Source organism: Condylura cristata, unplaced genomic scaffold, assembly GCF_000260355.1.
Source record: "Condylura cristata isolate star-nosed mole 26May11 unplaced genomic scaffold, ConCri1.0 scaffold00008, whole genome shotgun sequence".
Lineage (NCBI taxonomy): Eukaryota > Metazoa > Chordata > Mammalia > Eulipotyphla > Talpidae > Condylura > Condylura cristata.
In genome coordinates this window covers 28,262,749-28,277,093 of record NW_004567109.1, presented here as the reverse complement: position 1 = coordinate 28,277,093, position 14,345 = coordinate 28,262,749, and the positions used below count along the sequence as shown (strand labels likewise).

Sequence of the window (14,345 nt, the reverse complement as noted above, 5' to 3'; positions counted from 1 at the left end):
TTTATTCTCATATGTTGAACTGTCCTGAAATATAATGAAAACTTGTATCTTCCTTGTCTGCCATCTAGCTGATGTCCTTGATGGCAGGTTGTGAATGAGAATCTTTGAACCAGATACTCCTGTAGAGTTGAGTGTGCTATATATTAGTGGTGTCTGGACTCAGTTACATAGTCCACACAGAAATATCACAGCTCTGAAATTCCTTTTACTTTCTTTTGATAGTAGCCATACAGATCATCCAAACTTTATTTTTGCATTTTGCATTTTTTTCATTTAATCTTTGCAGTGATTATGAGATAGATACTGTTCTCTTTTGCTTTAAGGATGAGGAAAATTAGTCCAAGGTCATGGTAGCTGTGCCTATGCACATTTTCCAGTTTTTGTCTTTTTCAGAGCTCATGTTCCTACCCACTTACTTTTTCTGAATTAACAGCTATTCAGATACTTCTTTCCTGCTCACAGAACACTGCCTACCTAACAGCAAACCATGAAGCGAGCAGGGCAGGGATTATCAAGTACGTTTTGCAAGAGGCAGCTGGTGCTCAGGGAGATATTTCCTAAAGCCACCACCCCATGTCTGTCAGAGCAGTGACTTAGTCTAGGTTGCAGCCTTCAAACCTCATGCTTGCCTAACTGCATTTGGAGGTCTGTTTAATAATGCCAGCCCAACTCAGGGGGTGACATTATAAAGTAGATGAGAAATGTGAAAAGTTTTAAAACTTCTTTATTTTCTTATATCCTTGTTCATTTTTGTATGATATTTGATTTCTCCACTCAGGTGTAATCTCCATAAGTCTCCCACTATCACATCATCCATGACCTATCATATCACCATGATCCCTTGTACTCTTTTAACCCGTTTTGACCCTTCTTGTCATCCGTAGGTCTGCATAGGTCTGCTGTTGCCCACTTAATTACAGTGACTCTACCTCATCTCCTCATCAAATCCTGAAAATACAAAAGTTGAAATGATGCCACAGACTTTTTTTTCCCTCACACTTATACAGCTACCTTTGTTTGAATTCCAGGGCACCTTAGACATGCTATGGACCAGTTTTCACATTATCTTCCATTAAATTAACTGCAGGGAGTTCCTCAGGGAGTTAGCAGATTCTAATTTCATATTCTTAAGTGTCTTTGAATTTTTAAAAACTGCAGTTTAATTAAATATATGCATCACATATAAGTCAAATTTTAATACATTACAGTGCCCTGGTCCTTTAAAGTACTGTCAGGTTAAGTGGTTTTATGCGAGCCTCTCAGTAAGGTTAAACTTCTCTGTGACCATAAAATTCTTATTTAAAAATATATATAACTACTTCCTTGGGTTAATTAGGTTTTTCAAATAGAGCAACATACCAAATAATGGAATAAGTTCTATCCTTCACTTTTTTGATGTTTATCAAAATTGCTCCATTGCTTTCATTGCCATTGTGATAAGTAAATATTACAAACTTTAACTTAAGATGAATTGAGTTAAAATTAAAATTTCTACTTGTTTCATATATTAAAATTCCATTGAACTTTGAGAACCATTTTCTAGAATGATTTTCTAATACACATTAAGCAAGTTGACATGTACTAGACACATTATTTAAAAATCACATTTGATATCATCTTCCATCTCATCATACTCTTTACATATTGGTGTAATCTTAAGCTTATAAATCATACAACTTATTGGAAAGCTTGAATGTTTATCTTTTGCAGTAAGTGCTGTCAGTTATTTCCCTTAAGTCACAAACTTACTGTGTTAATGGAAGCTATCCTCTTGTTTGTGAAATAAAAGATCAACTTTCTTTTAGTTACTATGGCTAACTTGGCAAATCAGTATTTTCCCCTGAATTATGAGTGTATGTATATATCTACCTATCACTACATAATGTATTCATTTAGTTAGCATGTTCATAAAATCCCAGTTGTCTAGGAACCACTGAGGCTCAAAAAGATGGCATTACATATCAAAGGTACAGGATATTTACCCTCCTTATATTCCTATACCCCTACCCTTTATCACCAAGAAATTTTTATGTTTAGTCAGAAAAAAAGATAAGTCCCACAGAATAGGGGAATTGTAAGCTTTCAAAATAAACTAAAAACATGAGGATGAATTTTTGTTCTTAAAAGTTAGATAACTCACTCTACTCCTATAAATATGATAATTTATAGAGATAGAAGAACATTAAGTATTTTTTTTAAAGATTTATTAATTCATATAGAACTGGGGTACAGGCCAGAGATGCGAAGGGTGAGAGGATTCACCAGGGACAGAGCAGGGAGCAGAACAGGCAGATCAACGAAGTACACTGCTGAGGAGAGCAGCGGGCAGGTCAGGAGAGGTCTGCCACACCATGTGGTCACCTCTGGGGCAGGCGGGAATTGAACTCATGCGGAAGTGGCTTAAGCTCAGTGCTGTGCTTTAATGCGCTGCGCCACAAGGAAGGGCTGAACATTAAGTATTTTTAATGTTTTCCCTTACATTGAAGTTCAGTTCCTTACATTTGTTCCTGGTAGATAGACACATTGCAGACTAAGAAAAGAATGAAAGCAAATTTAGAAATTTAGTTTCTAACTCAGCACTGTTGCCAAATGTGTTTTGGTTTCTTGTAAAGCTGTAGTACAGCAGCAGAAAAAAAAGCACAAAGTGTATTTTTCAGCCCCTCCACTAGATGAACCCAATTTTTTATTTTCCCTCGCTACCCTTCCACCAATCAGGAAAGTGTCTATACCTTGCTCCAGCTACTATACCATTGGGAGTAACAAAGGGAGGTGTGACTCAGCAGATATGTATTAGTAAAAAGCATTTTCTGTAACTAAAGCTATAGGATGTCCTGTACTCTGGACTCCTTAACATCTTCAGGCTCAGAGTTGCTGGTGTACCCTTAAAGGATTAATTTTCCTAAGTTTTTGCCCACCCCTTTATCTTTCCCCTATATCCCACGACTATCTTGATAACAAAGCAAGGAAAAATAATAATAAATAAGCATCAGACACACACAAATTACATTTTTTATTTTATTTTAGTGCTTTTAACCAGTCTCTTTCAAATCGTTTGTCATAAATATGTATACACACACACACACACACACACACACACATATATATGTATATATATTTTCCTTCTCTTCTGTGTTTGTCCATGGCATATTCATTGTTATCAGTAAGGGCACATTTTACATATTTGAATGGATGAGTGGAAGCACTTGCTTTAAAACTCTTTATACAGACCCTCCCCGATGGTGCAGCAATTCCATAATTATTATTTGACTTTACTGTAGCCTTCATGTCTGAACAGGTGAAACCTATCTCAAAATATAATAGATCAGTTCACTCCAGATGAAAATATTAGTCCATTTGGTAAGTGCAATCAATCTGATGAAGTAGATAAATTTCCATGCTTGTGGAACAGTGGTTAAATTAGGGCTATTGCAATTATTCTTCCTTCTGCCTAAAATAGCTCTCTCTCCCCACTCCCATCTGTTTGGCAAACTCCAGTCCTTATGTAGAAGACCTTACTCAGATGTAATTACTTTTTTTTTTTTAAGATTTATTTATTTATTCATACAGAACTGGGGTACAGGCCAGAGGCTCAGGGGTGGCGAGAGGCCCCACCTGAGACAGAGTGGGAAACAGAACAGGCAGATGGACGAAGTACACTGCTGAGGGGAGCAGCGGACGGGTCAGGAGAGGTCTGCCACGCCATGCATGTGGTCACCTCCAGGGCAGGCGGGGATCGAACTCATGTGGAAGCGGCTTTAGATTCTCAGTGCTGTGCTTTAACCCGCTGTGCCACCAGGGAGGGCCAGGTGTAATTACTTTTGTGGTATTTGTCTTGATGCTTCCAGATATTTGGTGACTTCTGCTACAGATTTTTATCTATCTCTGATAACTCATTTAAGATTGTTACTACACCTCTCACTAGACTGAGCTTCTCGGGTAGGATCTGTGTCTTCCTCTTTTCTTAGATTTTGATTGTTCTTTTTTTTGAATTACCTTATTCTCTCTTTCCAGCCTTGCAGTCTAGTCTAGTAAGGTGATGTGTCAGTCATAGATCACAATAATACAAGTGAGAGTGCAATCAGTGCTGCAAGGAGGAGGAAATCTCTTCTTGCTATGGAAATGAGAGACACCTAGGTTATCCAGGCTTTGTGGATGAGTTGTCATTAAAGGGGGCTTGCCAGGTATATTTGTAGTTTGTGCTGATCCTGGTTTTATAGTACGGAAGCAATCAGAAGAGTGGCTGGTTCCAAGAAGCTAGAATCTAGTGGATACAAACCTGTAGTTTACTATAAGGTTTTTGATAGCTGCATGACAAATTTGGCTTAATGTAGAAATAAAGTTCAGGAAAAGAATGTATTGGCAGTGCTTTCATTAAAAGAATAAAAATATATATGGGTAATACCGCAAAAATTATCATTTCAGTTATTCTACTTTTAGATAAGGATGGAGAAACTGTGTTGATGTTGCTTATTTTAGCAGAATTTATGAAGGAATATGTTGAAATTTTTTAGATTTGCTATGTGAGCATTTTGTAAAACACTGAAGACTGAGATACAAGACAGCATTTTTTATCACATACCATTTATTTTCCTCGTTCTAAAAAGTTGAGTAAAATCTGTTTGATTCAGTTCTCCTAAAAAATAAAAAGGGCTCAAAGGTTGAGTGTCAACATCACATTATAGTGTTTTTGTTTTTGGTGCAGTTATTTTTACTTCTTGATATCTTTATTAAAAATAGTTTAAATGTATAGGAGTTAAATTATTTGAGGCATGTTCCAGAGCTTTAAGCACTTTACCTAGACTTAGTTCATTAGAAAAGGAATACCTAGTCTAGGGTTATCAATGTGCTAACTATGTGGACTTACGCATAAATTTAGGAGTTAATATTTAGAATTAGATATATTTTGTCTGAGTGTTACCAACCAAAGGAAGACATGAAATTTGATGTTTTTATGTCCTTTTTAATTGATTTTCTTGATTTACTTTAGCCACAGACCCATTTGCTTCTGTTTTTGGAAATGAATCATTTGAAGATGGATTTGCTGACTTCAGCACATTGTCAAAGGTAATCCTACCATGATTTGTGGGGGAAAAAGTATACTGTTGCAGCAAGGAGCAGTACTTCCTTTCATTTATATAACCTCTCACAGACAGTGCGACTTGATTTCAATTAATTATAGTAGATGTTCATTTCAAATAGAAATAAGATATAATTAAAGTGACATTTCTATATGTAAAGACAGTGGTGACAATACAGGCAATTATAATTTTCTACTGTTGGGTTCTATTCAATTGGGTCTACTCTGTCTTTAAACATGTTTCTTCCAATTGAACAATACTTTTCCCTGTTGACTGACTGGGGGTATAGGTGAAAAATCTTCTTCACTAGTTACTTGATTCTATGTTCTGAGACTCTTAGGATCATTATTAAAGATAATTAAAATACATAGTGCAGCCACTGTATGTCCACTACCAGTTTTACAGTGTAAACTCTGCTGGTCAGGCCAAGAGAGAAAAAAATAGTGTATGTCTAGTTGTTTAAATCATTTGTTCTTACCTAGGCATTATACCTAGCTGTGACAATATCTAGAGAGACACTTTTGGTTGTGAAACTGTGGGGAGCAGGGTATTCTGAGCTAATGGATAGGGCTCTGGGATGCTTTTAAACATCCTACCATGAACTGTCCAGCCTCCCAAAACATAGCATTATTTCCAGCACATAAATATCAATAGTGGTACTATAAAGAAAAACTGGACTAAATAGATCTAAAATCATAGTCTGTTCATAACAGAAAAATAATCCTTTGTTATTCCATGTGTAAGAAAGGCAGGATCTTCAGACCCATATTAAGATTTACCATTCTGTGGGATTTGTTTGCTTTTTTTTTTTTAAAGTATATTTATTGCACCATCCTTCCTTTTTGTGCAATGTATTCCTACCACCAGTTCTTCCATGCACCGTCACCATAGTCCCTTGTGCTCTTCCCAGTTCTGTCTTGACCCTTTGTTTGCTTTAAACATTGACTTTCAAGTTGCCTTTAGTGCTTTTCAGGGTGCTGTTGGTTGGGGAGGGGGGATTACTTATAAGTTTTTCCTTTATGTGTACTGGGAAATGTAGAGTTGGTTTTTCAGGGGAACAGGGAGTGGTGGTTATTATTTGGATCAGATACGTGTTTGGGGAAGGACATACAGTTACTTCAAAAAAAAAATTTTTGTGTTGTCTAAAACTTGACAAACTTTTCATCCAATGTTGGCTTGTTTTCGTTGTTTAGCTATTATTCTTAATAAGTGGTAATATTTTTAATCATTACTTGTATAGAACTTTAAAAAATTTTCCTTCTTGACCCTGAAGTAAGGGTTAACATGTCAGCACTCTCAGAACTGAAATAAATAAAAGCTACATAATAGCTAAGATTATTCTTCCAAATTCTGCATGACCCTGTTTTGCTTGATTGGTGTAATATATAGATAATCATGTATAAACATTTCTTTTCAAAGGTCAACAATGAAGATCCTTTTAGTTCAGCCGCATCAAGCTCTGTCAGCAGTGTGGTCATTACAAAAAATGTGCTTGAGGAAACATCAGTCAAAAGTGAAGATGTACCCCCAGCACTGCCACCAAAGATTGGAACTCCAACAAGACCCTGCCCACCACCACCTGGTATGAGAGTTGGTTCATGCCTCTTCTAAATCAATCTCCTAAATGATTTCTTTTTGAAAAAATGTGAGCCTCACTTACTGACTTAGAAAGGGCCTTCAATGAAATGAGTCAGAAACCATGGCAGAAGCCTGCTACTGTGATCTGTTTGATTCAGTAGAAAATTATAGATTTACCTAAGATACTAACATGTATAATGATCATGAAGTGTTTGTTAATGGAAAAAAAGAATTGATGAAATTTCTTGCTTTTGGACACTCATTGGTTGCCATTTGAACAACAGTGTATTACTGCATTTCAGTGTTTTAATTAATTTCTATAAGAAAATTAATTTAGTGTTCCCTTCTTTTCCTGATAAATATGAAGTCTTCCTTAAACATTTCAACATGACAATTCATGACCTTCTAGTAATTAGAATTAAGCAATATAGAGATTTAAAGGAAAGTAGTGCTTGTCTTGAAGGAAAATAGGGTTTTACTTCACTTAACGAGAGTCTGTTTTATTTTGTGAAAGTGACTGTTTTCATCCAGTTTTTGGTTTGTTTTTAATGAAGGTAAAATCCATGAGAAATGACTAAAAATGTAATTCCCCAGGTAGTTGTAGTGCTGGACTGTTAAATGACAACACCACACATCTAGTATTTGCTTTGGTCATATACATTCTTTGTAAAATTTCAACCCCAATAGCCCCAAAATAATTATTCTTACCTTCTCATAATAACCTTTCCCTTCAATGGTATTTGGGCAGATGAATTTTTTCTCCTTTGATTTAAAGAATCGTATCTATAGTTGTTAGTATTCAATTGTTGAAAAATCAAGTTAACAAGGGAATTCTATCTTTACGGGGAAAGAAGCCAAAGTTGGTACATTCTTAAAGGATAAAGTTTTTATAATATATTTTAGAAAATAGTTGTTTTTTTTTAAGTTTTACACCTATATGATGCCAATAATGAGGTTTTTTGTTTTTTTTAAATCCTGACCAAAATAATATATTGGTGTTTTAATGAAATCTAAGCCTCTTCAGCAAACTTTAGTGTACCTCATAATTAAAAGGTCAAGGAAAAAAAGGTGTTTTGTTGCAGAGAGCACTGACCCCTGGGTTCTAGTTCTGGATATGCTTCGCCTAGCTTTGTGATTTTGAGTGTATAATTTTATAATTTTGGGCTCAGAGAGCCAGGTGTTAGGTGGTAATTCAGATTTTGCCTACTTCACAGGGTTGTTGGAATGATTGAGATGTGACATAAGAATATCTTGTAATCTACAAAAATGATAGAAAAATCTGTTTTTGAGATTGCTATTACCTGTTTAATACATTTTAGGAAAAATATATTTGAAGATATTTAACACCTGTTCTTATCTCTTCTTCAAGAAGTACTAAATTTAACCAAAACTTTAAAATTAGAGAACTTGTTTGAAAGTGGTGATGCATTAATTTTTCAACAGTATGCCATTGTTTGGTGAAAAAAATCAGTTTATCAGAAATCACAGTGATTTTTAGCCCTGGTCTTCAAAACACACTCTTTATTCTCAATTTTGAAATACCACAGATAGCAAAAAAGTGGGTGGGGTTGGCGAAGGTGAGAGCACTTTAATGTTCTCACATATGTAGGTACTGAAGAATTGTGGCATTTCTTAAAAGGTCATTTGCACTATTCCTGCTAGTGGATAATTATTAAGAATCAGTTTAAGGTTGTAACAGCAGAGATCATTTCTGTCATTATTCTGTCATTCTCCTCTTATATCTTTTACTTTCTTGATGGGAACATGCTTGTTAGGGAAAAAAGGTTTATTTGCTCTCTGAACAAAAATATGATTCTTGGCTTATCCCCTTCTTTGCTTTTTTTTTTTTTTTCTCATTTAGCTACATAAAGCTAAATGTATTTGAGAGGTGTGTGTGATTAATTTGAGGACAGACCATTGGTGTGGACATTTAAGCCCATATTAAGAATGTTTTAGGTACTCATCCCCAGGTCTTTAATACTCCCTGTATTCATTGTGTGTTTGTGTTTGCAATCTTATTTGCTGGTTGAGTTAATTGTAATGATTTTGATCCAGGGAAAAGACCCATCAACAAATTGGATTCTTCTGATCCCTTTAAACTGAATGATCCATTTCAGCCTTTCTCAGGCAATGATAGCCCCAAAGAAAAAGATCCTGATATGTTTTGCGATTCATTCACTTCTTCTACTACTACCACTACAAATAAAGAGGCTGACCCAAGCAATTTTGCTAACTTCAGTGCTGTAAGTACTGTGAATGAATGGGCTGTTCGGGGAAATCTTTCCATTTACAATTTGAAGAGCTTTCAAAGTTACTTTGGAGCCTGCCAATTTTGCATCATTTCAACTAAATTTACCAACATAGTAAAAATGATCTTCATTCTTCCCCCAACTCAAACCTTTGATTCTGTTTTGATGGTTCTTTAATGATTCCATTGCACAAATAATTTTAGTAGTCTTAGTTCTTGAGATATATACAAGCTGCTTTACAAATCCTTCTCTTGGTTTTCTAAACCATATTTTAAAAAATCCAGACAGCTTTTGTTTACAGGTGGTATGAATGAGTGTCATTTGCTGTCAGCTCACTGAATGAATACTGCCAGTGATGTGCTTGTGTACTTGTAATTGCATGTGTGTTGTGTATCAAGTTTCAGTGACTTCCGGGGCTAGTCAGTAACCACTATGTGAAAAGGCAAGAACAGGAATTCTTTGAATAAAAAGTAAAATGCTGGCTTTATATAGTAGTAATTTGACAAATGTAAATGTCAGTTTTATAAAGTAAATATGTTTTCAAGAACTAATAACCTTTAATTATTTGGAAGACTCTAATTACTAGGCTTCTCTGTTTATTTGGCACTCTCTCAGCAGTGACTACAGTAGGCAGACCAGTAAGGACAAAGGGAAGGTGCTGTGTAATGGCATAGGCTTGGTTTTAAAGACCTTAGAAATGGACAATCAGCTATATTGACATACATTCCATTATTATTCAGAGAAAAACAAGGTATTTTTCTTTTCTATAGAATTCTTAGAGTAGCTAACACAATTTCATTTCCCCAGATTTTTATTTTTTTCAGGCAAAATACCCTTCATTATCATTATCTGCTCTCTAAGAAAGGTATTTTCCTTGCCTTAAGCTCTTACAAACATTTTGGAAATAGAAAATCTGGAGTCAAGGTAACCCTGGCCACAGTCAGCCTAGTCTCTTCTTCATTGTAGCATTAGGGTCACTCAGTCATTCACTTTATCCCTACAGCCATTTCTAGGCAGAAAGGTAGGTAGGCTGGAATCTGCATGCCACTTATGGCAGATAGAGTTAGACTGAGTATAAGCTTTTGAAATTGTACTCAATTCCATGGCCTTTGGATGTGAAGGAAAGTAAGTGTCAGTATTTTGAGTATTGGAAAATAGTCTCAGAATTATGCTGACTTTTATTAGATGGAATTTGAGTTGTTTCAAGTGAAGAATTCTTTTTAGGAGATTATAATCCTCTTAATATAATAACCTTAATAAAATAACCTTTTGGCAGTTTGTGGCAATTAGTATCTTAAAAATGGTTTCTGCAAGTCAAAACCTGGTTGCAGTGAGGCCTGAACAATAGTTAAGGTATTTTGTTTATTTCAAACTCTAAAATCTCAACACTGTATAATATAAAGCAGCTCATAACAAAATATCTTCCTTTTTTCATTGGGAAGGATTTCCCAGTACTATAAGTTTCAAAGACCCTCTAACTCTGTGTGGAAAGATATTTTCAGAAACCTGACAGTTCCTTTTGTTTCATCCTTTTATAGTATTCTTCTATATGAGAAAAATTGAAACCAAGTAGAACTTTTTCATTTAGTATCTGCCAAGGTTTCTATGTGGGGTGATTAAAAATATTTCCCTAACTTAATAATTACCAGTGTTAAAGTTTTATTTAGAATGGGTGAAAAAGTTCTCAGAGCCTGCCAAAATATTTATAATATATTAAAAACATACTTTGTCCACATCTTATTTTGTATACCTAGTGTTCCTATGTATAGAAAACGGCATTTTTTTTGCTTCATATTTTTTCTGTGCCTTGAAGAGCTAGAATAAGGTCGGAAACTTGCAGTGGGATTAAGCTGAAAATTATTTATAAAGGAAAGATTCTCATTAAAGTTGAAGTAGTAAATGTTTTTGTATTAGTGAATATTTTGCAAAAGTCTTATTAATCCTTTTCTGTTTTTATATATAATACATCCTAAATGCTTTTTTTAAAGATTTATTTATTTATGCATACAGAACTGGGATACAGGCCAGAGATGCAGAGGGTGAGAGGCTTCACCAGAGACAGAGTGGGGAGCAGAACAGGCAGATCGAGGAAGTACACTGCTGAGGGGAGCAGCAGGCGGGTCAGGAGAGGTCTGCTGCACCATGTGGATCTCCTCCAGGGAAGGCGGGGATCGAACTCATGCCAAAGTAGCTTTTGATTCTTAGTGCAGTGCTTTAACCCATTGCGCCCCCAGGGAGGGCCCCCCTAAATGTTTTTTAAATGATGCTTTTAACGTGTATTTTTATAGATTTCCTTTGTATATACAGTATTACTTTTTAAAATTAAACCACAATTTAATATGCCTGGTAAAATTAAGAATTAAAAAAATAAAAAAGAAAACAAGTATCAAGAATATGCCTAGAGTCCTTCAGATAAAACAAATAATAGTGTCTTTTTATAAGCTGTTTTTCCCTTTAAAAAAAAATCATTTTATTCACTTATTCGTCTTTTATGTGACAGTATCCCTCTGAAGAAGATATGATAGAGTGGGCCAAGAGGGAAAGTGAGAAAGAGGAAGAGCAGCGACTTGCCCGATTGAGTCAGCAAGAGCAAGAAGACTTAGAACTGGCTATTGCACTCAGCAAATCTGAGATATCAGAAGCATGAAGAATTCTCCTGTCGTTGTCAACCCTACAATATTCTTCCTGAATACTGAAGCTATTTACAGTGTGTTTCAAAACTACCTATGAGCATGGGAATACAAAAGGTTTGAGATTCCTGTAAATGTGACAAAAGTTTGTGTTTTTTTGTTTATGTTTTTTTTTAAACTCCATTTCAGATTTGTCTTTCCCTGCCCCTGTAAAAGCAGTAACCCAGTCAGACAATTTCCTGTAGGCCCCTCTTCTGGTGTGCATTTACTGTGAGCTCTTGCCTGCCTGTGCTACTTTTACTTGTAAAGCTAGAACACTCAAGCTTCTGCCTCCTAGAATATCAAAAAATAGTTTCACCCCTGTGCTACTCTTGTTCTATAATTATTCTGGTGATAGCTAGTGGAGTTCTTAAAGTTTGCAGTATTCTCCCCTGATTTGAGTGATTGAGGATGGGGAAAGGAAAGAACATCCTATTTCTTTTATGATGGTACAAATTGACTAGTTTAAAGTGCATGTTGTTATTTCCTTACAGTAAAAATACTATTCAGTTTGCTGATAAAGAAAGAAGGAACAATATTTTGCACAAATATTTGTATTAACTCCACTATTGAAAAAGGAATGTCTTTAGGTTGAACCATTGTAGCTTCAGACACAATTTTTTCCTAAATAAAATTAAAGCCTCATGTGTGAAATACATTAAAGTTTTTCTCAGAATTTAAGGAATTTTAGGGAAATAGATACCTCTCCATAATTTTAAGTGCTAGACAGTGGAGAAAATTTACCACTTAAAACATTCCCTAGAGTATAACGTAAGCAAAAATCCTAATTTGGCCACCATTCTGCTTTTGCCATGGCAATATACTCTTTAGTTCTTTCTGTACTTATGCAGAAGAAACTTCAGCAAGCTAGAACTGGAAGGTACTTTAATTTTTTTGTATGTGTTTTTGTTTCCTTTAATGAATGCTCAACTACTTGAAATGTAAAACTCACTGAATACAAATGAAAAAGTGACATGTATTCAGTCACATCATTGCTTTTTGTCCATCTTCATGGTCAGAATAGTTTATTCTCTTCATGTTTTCCACCTATGCAATTGGTGGACTAGGGAAAAAAATTCTTGTGTTTTCAATTTGGAGCAAAGAGACTACCAAATAATCAGAGCTGTCGTGTGTTAAAAGCCCATCTCTTGTAAAATGGACCTCGCAGACATGCTGAATTTGAAATAGACTATGAAGGAGGCTGTAAATTGTAGAGTAATTTTAAATTTTTAATATCACTTACTGAGTTAAATAATATACTGAATATCAAGATAAAGAAAATTGCACCTAAAAACTAATTAATGTCTCCTCGGTCACCAAGTTGAGGTGGTTTTGATCTGTGTTAGAGTAATTTATTGCCTAACCTATGAATAAATTTCAAAATATCCAATTCATTTCTTCTTGAAATGGTGCTTTTTTTCCTCTCCACACACAATTGGACAGCTACAGTTTAAAACAAACTTAAGCCACTTTCTTGCACTGCTAACTTTTTTCTACTTTTATAAATTGAAACATTTTGGCATAAAAGTCATACTTACGAAGCAAGGGCTGACTCATAATCAAAAGACTTTACTTTTGATAAACTCGTCTAGCGATCTAAAGGTATACTATAAAAGTTGATAGAGAAGAAAGTGTTGGGAATTGTGATAGCTGGTGGTTTTGGATTGTTTCTTCCCCTTACATGTCAGGAAAAAAGGTAAGTTGACTTGAACAACCTTTTTTTGCACTGGGAAAATGAACAGATGTTGGAAAGCTTTCAAAAATTTTTTTAATTAAAAAAACACTCTGGAAAATATTAAATATCTGTAACTTATAGACACCAACTTTCAATGTAATAAGTGTACCCTAACTTTATGTATGTTTAACTGGATTACATAGATTACTATCTTTTGTTAAAATATGTATACTCAGTGGACCAATATAAAATTAAAGTATGTATATATTATATAAATATACATATATATATATATACACACACACATATATATATATATCCATGCTCACTTGTGTAGGATGAATGGTTTAGAGTTTTGTGATTTTATTTTACTTTGTTGACTCTGACTCCAAAGCCTGTGCTTTAAAAGAACACATGAGTAGTATTCCTGAGAGCTAAGTAGCATTACTTACAAGGTTTTAACCATCTTCTACAAATTTATGCAGGTTTATTTGAGCTGTCTTCATAGAAATTTTTCTTGTTTCAAGATTCTAAACTGTAGCCTGTAATTTTGAGAACAATAAACTTGAAGCATAATAAAGCATTCCAGCATACCTCCTATGTTCCTATGTGAAATGGAGTTTTGCATGGCTCTCTACTTTGTCCATGCTGTGTTTAAGGATAGAGGGCAGGTATACTGTCAGCACAGGTTAAAATTCTGGAGTAGAATAATAAATGCCCAAATAAATACTTTTTTTAGTTTATCATGTCCTGTTTTTGTGAAAGATAGAACTGCACATGCATAGTGCCTGAAACATAGGTGGCTTTGTATTTATTGAATGAGGGTTTGTGATATGGATGCTGGGAGGGCACTGTGGTATAAAACTATAATTTTATGTAGGGATTCAATCCTATAATTCTGGGATTGAATCCCTGGACTGCCATTCTGGAGAATGATAACTTTGAGGATGTTTTTAAGCTCCCCAAGTCTTATTTTTCTCATCTAATGACATAATGCTTAACTCATAGGATTATTTAAAGGATTTGACTTTGGCAGCTTTTTAATAGTATTTATTTTAATTAAACAAAGTCAAACATGTTATTATTAATAGTGAAA

General features: G+C 34.8%; 1 protein-coding gene across 2 annotated transcripts in view; it reads left to right on the top strand.

The window, feature by feature from the left end:
• The window catches only part of EPS15 (epidermal growth factor receptor pathway substrate 15), a 106,582-nt gene extending 92,750 nt beyond the window's left edge, over positions 1-13,832 (top strand). The window contains exons 22-25 of one of the 2 annotated variants that reach the window (XM_004678995.2): positions 4,988-5,064; positions 6,498-6,660; positions 8,712-8,899; positions 11,406-13,832. In XM_004678995.2, coding sequence (XP_004679052.1) covers positions 4,988-5,064; positions 6,498-6,660; positions 8,712-8,899; positions 11,406-11,552 — 575 coding nt within the window. In that variant the 3' untranslated portion in view covers positions 11,553-13,832. The remainder of the gene's footprint in view (positions 1-4,987; positions 5,065-6,497; positions 6,661-8,711; positions 8,900-11,405) is intronic. The other variant, XM_012722318.1, reaches the window with a different exon arrangement.
• The last annotated feature ends 513 nt before the right edge of the window (positions 13,833-14,345 follow it).